The 14,114-nt window shown below is 41.9% G+C and overlaps 1 protein-coding gene across 5 annotated transcripts in view; it reads right to left on the bottom strand.

Annotated features, from left to right (window-relative positions):
* The window catches only part of INSR (insulin receptor), a 133,896-nt gene that overhangs the window by 81,966 nt on the left and 37,816 nt on the right, over positions 1-14,114 (bottom strand). For 3 of the 5 annotated variants that reach the window (XM_075902955.2, XM_075902956.2, XM_075902959.2), the window contains exon 2: positions 10,044-10,592. In XM_075902955.2, the coding sequence (XP_075759070.1) occupies positions 10,044-10,592 (549 nt within the window). Of the gene's footprint in view, positions 1-10,043; positions 10,593-12,755; positions 12,844-14,114 lie in introns of all 5 variants that reach the window. The other 2 variants (XM_075902958.2, XM_075902957.2) reach the window with 1 other exon arrangement.

Genomic DNA, 14,114 nt, shown 5'->3' with positions numbered 1-14,114 from the left:
CTGTGGAATCTCCAATAATGGAGACTTTTAAGAGCAGTTAACACCTGTCAAGGATGGCCAAGTTGATGCTTTTCTCCTGCTATGAATGCAGGGGACTGGAGCGATAATGATTCTATGATTAGCATCACATGAGGCAGACCAGAAGTGATGCAGGAAACTAACACCCCCCTCACATAGGAATTCTTAAGCTTTTTCCTGAAAACCTATGAGCGTGTGCTCATCATAAAGGAAAAGTGATGAGATCACTGCCTGAATTATGAGCTCCATTGAAAGGAAAAACTTTAGATGCTTAACTTCCATTTTCTGGGGCAGTTGATAGAAATGCATAAAAGAAATCTAACATGTTACATTGCTATTTTATTCATGGTCACTTTACAGAAAAGAAAGGAAACGATAGAATTCCAAAAATGTACATTTCTTTCCTGTTCAGTCAGATTTTCAGAAATAAGTGCAAAAAGTAAGGCATCCCTCCAAAACATCACCACAGACTTTTTGTTCCTCCCTATAAATTGCTTATCTACTACAATCAACATAGAATCTAGGTGTCAGATACAGATACTGAAAGTGCCAAAGGATTCTACCTCAAATGGGGCTTCACTGATCCTGACACAGGAGCTAATCCTCCTCCTCCTATGGCATTAGGGAATGTTCTACACTGAAAGTAGCTTTTGGCAACAAGCTCTCTGTGGCTCAGAACTGAGACTTTGCAGAGGCAGAGAAGAAACAGGTGAAGCAGAGGGAGCCGTGTACCTAAATCTTCATGCTAATTGGAGCTCTCTAGCTGATGCCTGAAGACAACAGGCAACATCCCAGAGTCCATGAGCAGAAAGTGTTTTGTTCTCAATGGATCTTGACCCAAAAAAGCTACCCACTTATTTATAAGGAACACAGGGAAAGAGGGACGCCGGCCTATGATGTTTATACCAAGTCTTCCAAGAAAGGTTGAACAGGAAAGTTAGCAAAACGATGCAAAACACAGGGACTAAAATAAGTCACATATATTAGGTATGGAGAGCTGGTGAATACAGATCAGGAGAGAGAAAACAGCAGAACGTTAACTCTTTTCTAACCTCCTCCACTCGTGAGGCAGCCAGCGACTGCACAAGAGACAAAACAAAGGCTGCATCTAGGCTTTGAGATAGGGCCAGGATTGCTTGAAAACACTCTCAGTAGTTCTCAACACAATAGCACACTAAAAAAACCTGAGGGTAGCCATGCCAGCCCAGGCAGCAAGATGCACTAGCCACTCAAGTATAAGCCTACGGTGTCAGATGAAATAGGTATGTACTCAGGGCATGTCTTCACTACCTGCTGGATCAACAGGCAGTGAGTGATTGATCCAGCAGTGGTTGATTCATTGCATTTAGTACAGACACGATAAATTGACTGCCAAGCTCTCTCTCCTCAACTTCAGTTCTCCAGCATAGGCAGAATTGATGAGCATGTGTCAGATGTCGACTTACTACAGTGAAGATACCGCAGTAAGCAGAGCTAAGTACGTCAACATAGTTGCGTAAGTTAGATGGATGGCCCAAAGTACTGCAGATGAGGTTTCAGTGCATCTAGCTCAGTGTTTTTCAACCTTTTTTTTTATAAAGTACCCCTTTTCAAAAAAAATAAAAAATTACAAGTACCCCCAGTACCTACAGTTTTCAGAGACAAATTTTTTCTATCATTGCAACACATTTGTTTAAACAACTTAATCGTAGCAGGGCGGGTGATTAAATTTTTGAGTGTAAAAAATACAAAAATAATAAGGTGCCTGTAAAACTTAAAACAAAAATTCAGTTTTCTCCAAATTTCAGTTATACCCCCCAGACTTATCTCGAGTACCCCTAAGGGTACTCGTACCACTGGTTGAGAAACACTGATCTAGCTTATCCAGTCATCTGTGGCACTATAGCTAGAGTCTATTTTCAGTCTACTAACTTTGTCAGAGCTAGTACAACTATGTCTTCTCAAGCTGAGAATTGTTCACCCAAATCCGAGTCCAGACATACCCAAAAAGACTAAAATGGCATGCTAGAACATACAACACAGACAAACCTCTCCATTGTAGCAGCTGAGGCAAAGAAATGCTTGCTCTCTCTTTGCCTTGTTTTCTGTTGCAACAAGATTTATGTACCATGATGCAGCCTCGGAGAATTCTCCATACCAATTACTTGCAAGTCTTTTCCTTGGGCTGGGAATCTGTGCAATTGTGAGGAACTCATAGAAGCAAAGCTGAATGAGAAATGAGGATCTGCTTGCTGCAGCAGGGGAGAGCTTTTGGCTAGATAGAGCTGCATATACTAAATGCTATGAATGTCCTAGACTATTCCTCTTGTAAGCTCCCTTGACAGGTAAATGGTTAAGGAAAAAAATCAAAGTACAAAGTTGCACAGTGCAAGACTGTTAATTTTACTTTTCAGCAGATCATACTTTCTTAAAAAGTAATCAATTCATTCCAAAATTTATTCCCTCTCAGTATTATCTGTTTTTAACTCAGAATTTGGAGTTACATCATGGCATTCTGTGCCATAAGTTTTTAAAATGTTCCTTATAAACTAAACTGAATTAGTTTAGGATGCTTGGTCTTTTACAAGCATCATAGTACTCTTGAGCACAAACAGTGCCTGTGCTCAATAGAGGGGTGGGCTTGCCAAGGTTCAGAACAGACGCCCTACTAAGATTATCAAGTGTCAATTTCCATCTGGCATTTGTTGGGTGCGGTGAGGGTGGAGCCAATTCTTATCAGATCTCCAAATAAAAAGAGCACTTCCACTTCATGTGCTAAGAACTGGAAACATTTATTTGTGTTTAAAACTTTAAAAATATCTTACCCTGGAGATTGGCTGAGTCTATTCTTTACTGCTTCAAGGCCCTTTTCCCACACAAAGGTGATAAAACTAAGTTTATGGCTACAAAAATTCCCAGCACACACGAGTCACAGGAAGCTGTTGCTAAGTAATATTTCTACTTGAGTAAACAAAACAAAACATTTCCCACACACACCTCTGAACATTACTAGTCAGACACGCCTTGAAGATGTTCATGGTTTCAGAGTTCCTTAAAGAGTCATCAGGTGTATTTCACACTAGTTTATCAAATAAAAAAAATAACAAGTTAAAAATCACCTAGAAAAGTTAGATGCCTGCAAGTCACTAGGGCCTGATTAAATGCATCCTAGAATACTCAAGGAGCTGATAGCTAGAGGCTCAGATACCTCCTCTATCATCTTTGGAAAATCATAGGAGACAGGAGAGATTCCAGAAGACTGGAAAAGGGCAAATATAGTGCCCACTTATAAAAAGGGAAATAAGAACAACCCAGGAAACTACAGACCAGTTAGTTTAACTTCTGTGCCAGGCAAGATAATGGAGCAAGTAATTATGGAAATCATCTGTAAACACTTGGAAGGTGGCAAGGTGATATGGAACAGCCAGCATGGATTTGTAAAGAATAAATCATGTCAAACCAATCTGATAGCTTTCTTTGATAGGATAACGAGTCTTGTGGATAAGGGAGAAGCGGTGGATGTGGTATACCTAGACTTTAGTAAGGCGTTTGATATGGTCTCGCATGATATTCTTATCAATAAACTAGGCAAATACAACTTAGATGGGGCTACTATAAGGTGGGTGCATAACTGGCTGGATAACCGTACTCAGAGTAGTTATTAATGGTTCGCAAACCTGCTGGAAAGGTATAACTAGTGGGGTTCCGCAGGGGTCTGTTTCGGGACCGGCTCTGTTCAATATCTTCATCAACGATTTAGATATTGGCATAGAAAGTACGCTTATTATCATCGCAGATGATACCAAGCTGGGAGGGGTTGCGACTGCTCTGGAGGATAGGGTCATAATTCAAAATGATCTGGACAAATTGGAGAAATGGTCTGAGGTAAACAGGATGAAGTTTAATAAAGACAAATGTAAAGTGCTCCACTTAGGAAGGAACAATCAGTTTCACACATACAGAATGGGAAGCGACTGTCTAGGAAGGAGTATGGCAGAAAGGGATCTAGAGTTAATAGTGGACCACAAGCTGAATATTAGTCAGCAGTGTGATGCTGTTGCAAAAAAAGCAAACATGTTTCTGGGCTGCATTAAGAGGTGTGTTGTGAGCAAGACACGAGAAGTCATTCTTCCTCTCTACTCTGCACTGGTTAGGCCTCAGTTAGAGTATTGTGTCCAGTTCTGGGCACCGCATTTCAAGAAGGATGTGGAGAAATTGGAGAGGGTCCAGAGAAGAGCAACAAGAATGATTAAAGGTCTAGAGAACATGACCTATGAAGGAAGGCTGAAAGAATTAGGTTTGTTTAGTTTAGAAAAGAGAAGACTGAGGGGGGACATGATAGCCGTTTTCAGGTATCTAAAAGGGTGTCATAAGGAGAAGGGAGAAAACTTGTTCATCTTGGCCTCTGACGATAGAACAAGAAGCAATGTGCTTAAAGTGCAGCAAGGGAGGTTTAGGTTGGACATTAGGAAAAAGTTCCTAACTGTCAGGGTGGTCAAACACTGGAATAAATTGCCCAGGGAGGTTGTGGACTCTCCATCTCTGGAGATATTTAAAAGTAGGTTAGTGAGATAAATGTCTATCAGAGATGGTCTAGACAGTATTTTGTCCTGCCATGAGGGCAGGAGACTGGACTCAATGACCTCTCGAGGTCCCTTCCAGTCCTAGTATTCTATGATATGATTTAAAATCAATGCTTCTGTACAACTTGACTCAAAATGCACAAGAGCCTTACAAAATAAAACAGTTTTGAGTGTTCAGTACAAAATAAAACGGGAACACCTGTCAGCTTTTAACTTCCAGAGATCACAGTGGCCTAGAACAGTGTTCCCTCTAACATTTTCCATACATGAACAGAATGAGTTTTGTCTTGTGCACCAGTATTGAAGTCACATGCACTTGTTCGAATGGGTGCTACTGTGGCATTCAAGTTATTAATATCTTATATTAATTTTACAATATTATGGAAGAAAGACTACTGAAGCAAGGGATAATTAACAGGGTGCATGACTTTAAATGTTTGATATAAAAATCAAATAAAAAGAAAGTTAATGTCTGTTACCCATTGCCTAGGGCCTAGGACCTTTTAAAGCGCCAGTCTCTGGGCAACTGAGCCCTCTGCCCCTCCTCGGCAGGCCTGGGGGTGGCAGTGCAATACAGAACAATACCAGCCAGACACACCCAGGCAAGTCCCAGGCCACCTGGCATGCTAGGACCCAGGGGGCGCCAGGCGGAGCCAGCCCCGCTCACACAGCCTGGCCACAGGCAGGGAATTGCAGGTGCTGCAGGGACTCAGAGCCAGGGCAACCCACACTCCTTGCAGCCTCCTGGATCTTGGTTGCTGTCGCTGGAGACCCCCAAGCCCTGGCTTCAGGTGTGGGAGGTTCCTAGGGAAGGGGACATTCCTGCTGCTCTCCAAGAGACTTGCCCAGTGTAAAGACCCCAGGCTGACCCTTCTTGATGGGACCCTGAGCCCTGCTCCCAGGTAGCACGCCCCCCCTCGTAGGAAGATGATGAGTTCTGCTCCCCCAGGGAGTACCGCTCCTGAGGCCACCTGGGTGCAGTGCCAGGGCTGTCCCAGGCTGCTCTCCACGGGAGTGGCTGAGAGTCCCTTCCTGGGGCAGAGAGAAGCTGATGTCAGCCCCCAGGGTTTGCAAGAAGTGGGAAGATGGGGGGCAGCAACATGTGGGGAACCAGAGGGGGAAAGCCAGCAGGGGCTGAAGGGGGCAGGGGATAGAGCCAGAGGACAGTGGGAGCGGCAGGGACACAGGGGACCCCAGCCCCAGGAGCAGCCACTCTGCAACCCTGCTCCAGTTCCGGCAGCCACCCGCTACATGGCCCACCCTGGGAATGGCTGGGTAGCCACCTGCAGTCCTGGGGAGTCGGGGACAAGCAGACAGCTGTCTGGCTGAGCCCCCACTCGTCCACCAAGCCTACCATCATCACCACCAGCAGCTAACCTTGCACCAGCACACTGCTGCATGGCTCTGCTAAAGAGATGGACGGGACTAAAATTCTCTCTGCATGCCCGCACAAGCGTGCGCCCTAGAGGGAACGTAGGCCTAGAAACAAGTTCAGAACATTGCACACCTCCCACAAAAACAAAACTTGCATTTCCCAATAGTACAAATCACTTAAAAAAAAAAATTGGTCAGTATATGAATGCTGGCTTAAGTAGAAAATGCATATAACACACAAACACATGCAGATCCGTTTTCCCACAAGTCCCTTTCTTTCTCCCACATGCAACTGCCCTGAAACTAGGGATGTGAATGGGTAACCAGTTACCCAGTAAGCATCACTTTTAACAGGTGATGCTTTTCGGATAATTGTTAATCATTATCTGGGAGTAGCTCCCCATGCACATCAAGTTGGCAGCATCGCGTGGGAAAGGGGGGAAAATCAGTAGACTTGCGTGGGGAGGAAAAGGTGGGGAAGCAGCAATGGGATTCTGCCCCAAGAGAGGCTGCCGACTCCCAGTCTATGAGCCTGCACAGGCTCGGAGCCAGCAGCCTTCCTTGTCCCACTTCTGCCCCCACCCCGCCCTCTGCGCAAGAGCCAGCAGCCCCATAATCTGGCTGTGGCGGGCAAGGAGGCCACTTTAGCCCAGCAGGCTGGAACAGCCCCCTCGCCTATCCCAGTTTAACCAGTTAACTGATTAATGTTTAATCAGTTAAATGGGATTTTATATCCCTATCCAAAACATGCATTCAATCTAGAACAATTGCTCTTGTGCACAATCTTAATCCTGACTTCAGCAAGATGGAGATCTTACGGACAGATATTTCAAAAGTAAAAGTAACACCTTATAGATTTCCAACTTAAAAATTCTTGGCAAGTGTTAGTTATTTGTTTGAATGAGATTCAGAAACTTGGACATGTGCCTTGTGAATAGCTGTTTGCTGAAACTGAAGCAGAGTTGCCATGAAGCAGGAACCAAATGTTTTTAGTATTAGAACTGATAAAAATAAGAGTTAAGAACGTAAATAAAAAGAAACAATAAACCTGAAATGGGGTAGGGATGTGAACTAGATGAGGTGATGGGGAAAAAGGAAGTTGGCTTGGGAAGTGCTTGGAGTGTTGCTTGAGAGGCAAATTGGAGAGACAGAAGCTCAGCTCACTAGATCTGTTGTCTCCCTAGTAGTACCAGTTACACAAGTCTTTTCTAGGTCTCTGCTCCTCCTGCTTCCCCCTGCATTCCTGCTGGTATGCTGAGGTTCACTAGTGAAGTCTCAGCATGATAGACCTCAAAAGTTTGTCAGATAGGGTCTTCTCTGGAGGAAGCTGAGTGTTCAAAGCAGAACTAATCCAGGAAGCTTGAATCAAGCGGGGCTGGCAATGTGACCTGTAAAGACTCAGCATTCAAAACAATTATTTGCTGTGACTTTGAAAATTGCTGTTGAAAAGCAGCGCATGTGAAATCCCAAGTGCAAGAGCATAATGGTAAGTAAGTGAGAAGCGCCTGAAAGGTGAAATTTCACAAGGAGCTGTTCCTTTATTTGCCCCAAATGGAAAAATACTGATCCCTTTATTAGCAGCATACCTGGAAAATTAAAGCCCTGCTTGCACACTCCAAATATATAACTTTGGTAAGGGAAATTCCATGATGAATAGAAGTATTTAATCCATGCTCCAAACATCAATCACAGCATAATCTGAACCACACGGACAGCAGAGCAATTCCAGAAGGAGTGACAATATATCTTTATGGCTGGGTAACAGTCATAATCAGAATCAAGCCTGTTTATTTTATTCTGGGGAATGGGCAGGAATTGAGCAGTAAATTGTAAGCCTCAGATCCCTTAAAGGATAAGCTGCAAGGACTTTCCCGAAGTGAAAAGGGCCAGCGACTTTAAAACATGCTCAGAACTCACCACTGGGACCAGATTTTCAGAAGAGCACAGTTCCCATTCAGAACATTTCACTACATGGTGAACAACTTCAGTTCAGAAGGGGGAAGAAGTCTAACATTGTTAAGATAAAGATTTTTCTACCTCTTTAAAACATAAATGGAAGGAACATCATCTTAATAGCCTGAAAAAGTTAAGCAGTAGATAAAGGACCAATTTCTCTTCCTAGAGGCATATGAATCATCTTTGAGATTCAGTTGTCCCTATGCATGTGTATTTTCTATCAGCCTGTAGTGTCTGAGAGGAGACAGTTCTACCACACAGCATGTAACTCACTACAGCTCAAAACAATGAACAACAAAGTATTCACCAATATACAAGTTAGTCATGATGTTTCAGCCCAGGGAATACAAATAAGGTGAAGGAGGATTCAAAAATTATTTTATGTATCTTGTCTCTGCAGCAATAAAACAATTTTTTAAAAAGATTCCTGTATCTAGAGCAGGGGTTCCCAACCTGGGGTACGCATACCCCCAAGGGGTACGAGCAGCTTGACAAGAAGGTACAGGGAATATTTGGTAAATAACTAGATTATCCCAATTGAAATATTCCAAAAATAGTAGTGTTAGTGAAAAAAGTTGTGGATTCTAGAGTCTAGAATGTATTTCCTTCCATATTGAATTGGGGGTTCGGGAAGGTTTGCTAAAAGCCAAGGGGGTACGGGGACCAAAAAAGGTTGGGAACCCCTGATCTAGAGGAAATGACAATACCTCTACAAGTAGAAAGTGAGAACAATGAAGGAGAAAGAAAAGGGAAAGCCAACTTTTCAAACATTTAAATTCACACAGAAAACTAACAAAAGCATTTCCAAAGCACCCATCATTTTAGTATTTAAGCGCCTAGTACCAAAATGAAGAACCTGCATCAAATTTCATTTATTAAATTACAAAATGTAAACTGTAGCAAGTTTTATTTTATTCCAAAACAATAATCCTGAGAACCACAGATCAACTGACTGCATTTAATCTAAGCCTCAGTAGTTAAAACAAAAATAGGGTCTAAAGTCAAGCAGTCTGATATGATGTTCAAGTCCAGAAAGACAGGAGCCGGAGATGGTGGAGGGGCCATGAACAATTGTTTGAAGTCACCAGATAAGCCACAGAAATGCACAATATCAGATTTCAAGGAATTGATTATACAGTCACACACCTTAAGGCAACCTTGACTGAGGACTATTATGGATGGCAGAAGTGTAGAAGCAGTGAGTAACACATTCTGTTTGAGAAGAACTGTCATTTAATATTGCCATAGTTTCTGGGAAACTAGTGTACTTATTTGTTAACACTTTCACCACTTATGACTGATAAAAAATGCTTCACTTAAAAAAAAACCCACAACCATCTTGAGGCAGGCATGTGTAAGAGTATAAGGAATATCTGCTGCAGAGGTTTTGAATTCAAAGATAAGTCAGTCAAAATACAACTTATCAAGTATGCTTTTCAAGCTGGAAATCAATTACAAATGTTGCCACTCTAAATATTTTGACCAAGTTTTGTAAAAGGAAAATAAATTATACAAGGAAGTGAATGTGTGTAAGAAAATGAGTTTGCAAGCAATCTAAATATAGATTTACTTTTTAAAGTTACCATACAAACATAACTGAAATTTAAACGTATGTACAATCACATTCTTCATTTGGAGAGCATGTACACACACATATTATTAAGCTGTTTCCATATTTAGAATTTCAGTAATTTTCTTTATAAAGGAAATAAGGTAACAGGTGGAAGAGGAGGAAGATGTTTTAGGAAGAAATTGCCATTAATTAGTCACATAGCTGGGGGAGATGGATAAAAAAGTTACAGGAAGAGATTAAAAAGAGAATGTTTAGTTGCCAAATATTCAGTGTGCAGCTTGCAGTATTAGCTGATATTTTAGAATGGGGTCTTTTTAAAAAGGAAGCTGTGCAGTAAGACACAAAACTTTTGAAAAATTAAAATGCAATACACTTTCTTTACTGTGCTCATTTTTAAATTTGAAGAAAAACGTAACTCCGCATTTGAAATAAAACATATCAGTTTATGAAGGAATAAATTAGTACTCAGACATACTGAACCGTAGCAAGGATGGTACAAGAGCTAACAGCAATTCTCAAAAAAAACACCACACCCCAAATCTCTTAATATGTATTCCTACCTCTTTGACAGTGGTCGTGAGTCCAGCAGCGTTCATTGAAGATGCCATTTATGACCGTAGATGGGCAGTTGCTTTTTCCTTTCACAGTGCCTGGACACACATCTCCACACTCTTTGTCATCCTTGTTGGCATCAAGGTCATTGTCTTCCACAGAGTCTAAAATCCTAGACCAGTCAATTGTGGACAAATAACACAGTTCATTGTTCTTCTCCATCCGGACTGCACCTCGAGTAATGTTCATCAGGTTATAAAGGCCAATCTCTTTCAAGTGAACCATCTCAAAAATGACCAGAGCATAGTTGAAGAAGAGATGAGTTCCTCGAATCACAGTGAGGTTTGGGAAAAGCCCCTTTAAACTCTCTAGCCCATATACCCGAAAGAGCAGTAAATAGTCTGTAATCATAGTCAATTTGGGAAAGCTGAACTCACGGAAATCTTCAGGCTTGGTTTTAAACATCAGCAATATTTGCAAGTGGCCCTCAATCACAGTGCAGTTCTCAAGCATATTCAAACGTGTCAGGTTATTTCGAATGTCCATGCTCCCGCAAACTGGAAGGCAAAAGGAACAGAAATAAGTAAGTGACAGCCTTCTAAAAAAATTATGTTCAACCACTTGTACAATACACCGTAGTGTCAGTTCATGACTGGGTACATTTCAAACCAGTAGGACTTAAGTACTACAAAATACTGCAGGGAACAATCCTGCACATATATGCCTATCGCTGTGGACTGGAAGACGTTCATAGGTCTTTGTCATCTGCGAGATATAGGGTTTTGTTTGCTGTGAACAGTGTCCATATTGAAGTAACAGTATTTAGACAGCCACTTGGCATTCACAAGAGATGAATAAACATCTATTCAGCAGAGGATATTTGGCACGTATTTAAAGAGAACACCATGCCTACATTTGGCAGGTTATGCCATTAATAGAAAAGGATTTAATGGGAGTAATTGGGCAACATGGCATTTTCTACAAGTTATTGAGGAAGTGAAAGAAATTTTGTGAAAATAAAAGAGCACAGACTATACTCTAGTTTGGCCTTCATTGAGGGGGTAATAATGATATTTCTACCAACAACTGAGAACATGAGGCTAAGTATTCCTTTTACATTACAGGTTATATCTCCCTAAACCGAGCCTCCCTGGTCCAGCTGGACCGCGGATACTCCTGGACCACAGCAGGATGGCAGCAGCTGGAGAGCACTGGTCCTGGAGACCCCCGGTCCTGGAGACCCCCAGCTAGGCCAGGACCCAGCTAGCAACAGGGAAAGGCCAATATCAGGGGACCTCCCCTGGTCTGGCAAATCCCCTCATTCGCAACCAGTTAGGTCCCAAGGGTGCTGGACCAGGGAGGCCAAGCCTGTAATTTATTTTGTTTTTACATTCCAAGGTTGGAAACGTTTTCCCTGAAATATCTGGTTAAGCATTTTATTCAACAGAATCAATAATCCAGAGAGAAAATTAACAATATGAATGATCATACATGGCTCAGATTGGAAGAAGTAAAACAGAGAAACATAAGACCAGGCACCAATGAAATACGGAACCAAAGAAACATGGGTGTATTTACAACTTTAGACACTGAAAAAAAATTCACCAAGAGATCAACTGTATCAGTTGGTACAGGACTGAGCAACAGAGCAAAACTTACAACTGACTGTCTTTTTACAGCACCAGGTTGAGAACCATAGTATCAAAACCCAGACTATCCACTGAAAAAGCCTACTCCTGAAATAAAATGTCTAGCAAAGCCAGAAAAAAACCCATTGCTGAAGTTATCCACCCAGCTATTGTATCAGAGTTCAAGCCTTCTGTCTAGCCACACTGCCAAGTGAACAAACCAAGCATAGGTTCTAATTTTGAATCTTTAGCTCAGTCCATCTCACCCCAAGGCAATAGGGGAGAGGATGCAGACACACAACCCTTGCTCTGATTCTTTTTTCCCTTTTCAGTCATTCCTGGCTGAAACTGTATTGATAACTACTCTGTTCCCTGTGACACAAGCTCTGACTCACCTGCACAGAATATACAAATGCACCACCTTGTTCTTAAAATCAGCTTTCCTGGCCAACTAGACATTTCAATCTCAAATCAAAGTTATCGTCCTTGTCTTTCTTCCCCTCTAGGCACTTGCTCCAGATGTTGTCAAAAGTCTCTCTAGACCTCTCTTCACCCCCGTATTCTTTTAGCACCATCCTACTCTGCCCTTTTACACAAACTTTCAACTGTTAATGCAAAATTATTCTCTCTACCTGTAACACCATGCTCTCTAGAACATTCTCCCTGAATCTCTTCCCCTCACTAACTCTCAATTGCCTTGCTAGTCTCATTGAAAAATTCCCCCCCCCCCCCCGCCTCCAATCACGGTCATCTGGAATACAGTTTGTATGAACACTACATAAATAAATTGTGTATTATATTGAATTCTATAGGGAACCAGTATTTTCCATTGACTATTACAATGTCAGACCAATCTAGGGATGTTGAATGGTTTACCAGTAAACATACTGGAATGTTTACTGGTTAACCAGCCCTTGCCAGTGAACTCCAGCACAACCGGGAAGCAGATGTACCCATTGAGGGGACAGCAAGCCAGGTACCAGGACCCACGTCGAAAAGGTTAGCCATTATAATATTCCTAGAGCAATTACCTATCTATCAAACTATGTAAACAACAATGCTAAAACTAAAACAGTTATTAACAAAATTTACCTGTATTTCTATCTCCATACCTGGATGTACCAATATATCTAGCGGTGTACTTAATTAGCAATCTTCCAGTGCAGCTACCAGTAAATGCCTTTGAAAACAAAATATTGAGATCATGCAGACTTTTCACCTCTATTTTTAACAGAAGTTCATAATTTGCAATACTATCTCTAATATACCATCCAGAGCCAGTAACCTAATTCAATTAGCCTCTCTGCTGCTCTGATTGCATCAGAAACCACTGGAGCACTACACTCTTTTTTTTATTACTGTGAAAAGACAGTTTTAAGAACAATTTCAGCCTGTCAGTTTTAACTGAGGCCAAATCTACACTGGTAAGTTGCAGTGCAATATAGTAAATCAGTCCCCAGTGCTGTAATCCTGAGGTGTCCACACTAGCAAGGCACTTTGTGAGCAATAACTAGGACTATATAATCCTGGTTAATTTGTTAACAAGTTAAATGCTCAACCAGTTAACCCCTGGATCCCAGCGGCAGCCTCCCTGGTCATGTCCCCCAGTTTTCCTCTTCCCGTGCCTCGGGATGAGCTGTTTCTTGACGCTGTCTGAACAAGCCTGCATGCTGACATTCCCCAAAATATGCCATCTCTGACCCCCATACGCGGGCACACACTCCTTGTCACCATCTCCCCCCTTCCCCAGGACTTACTGAAAAGCAGCTGTCAATGTAGCAGGAAGACCAGGGAGCAATTGGAATGGGAAACCTTGAAACTGCTGTGACGGGTCCCCCTTCCCCCCTCATACTTTATGAAATTGACTTATGGACTCATCTGCATAATTCAAAAATGCTTTGGACAAAATACCTCATGTGATCAATTTCAGTGTCTCAATCTGCTGGATCTGTAGATCTTATTTTGGCGTATGTAAAGTTAAAAATATGGGGTATGGAATGCTTTATAGTTTTAAATGTGCAAATGAAAGCCATCAAGGGTGTTTCTCTCAATGTCTGGGTGATCACCTGTAAACAGCCTCTTTTGTCCTTTGAGTCTAAGCAGTGGTTGTTGGTCTTATGAAGTCATGTGACCACCCCAACTGGTAAGGTCTGACCAGGAACTTTTCTATGGAAGGGGAGAATCTGCCACAGAATTTCTGCCTGAAAAGGAGGCTATTTAAGATTTAAAATGTTTCAGTCTTTTTGTCTTTGGCTGGCATGACACTCCCAAGAGAATGAACCAGAGGCCCCAGGGAAAAAAAGATTTTCCTGGTTTGGAGGCTTAGGTGGAAGAAGAACAGTTTGTAATAAGTGTTAGAACTAGCTACGCAGGTTTTGTTTTATTTTAAATTTGTAATTTACTTTGCTCTACCTGTTTTCACTTGCAACCACTTAAATCCTCCTCTTTGTA

This window comes from Pelodiscus sinensis, chromosome 32 (assembly GCF_052426305.1).
Source record: "Pelodiscus sinensis isolate ZL-2025 chromosome 32, ASM5242630v1, whole genome shotgun sequence".
Taxonomy (NCBI): domain Eukaryota; kingdom Metazoa; phylum Chordata; order Testudines; family Trionychidae; genus Pelodiscus; species Pelodiscus sinensis.
The sequence above is the reverse complement of the archived record's forward strand: the minus strand, read 5'-3'. Positions and strand labels throughout refer to the sequence as shown.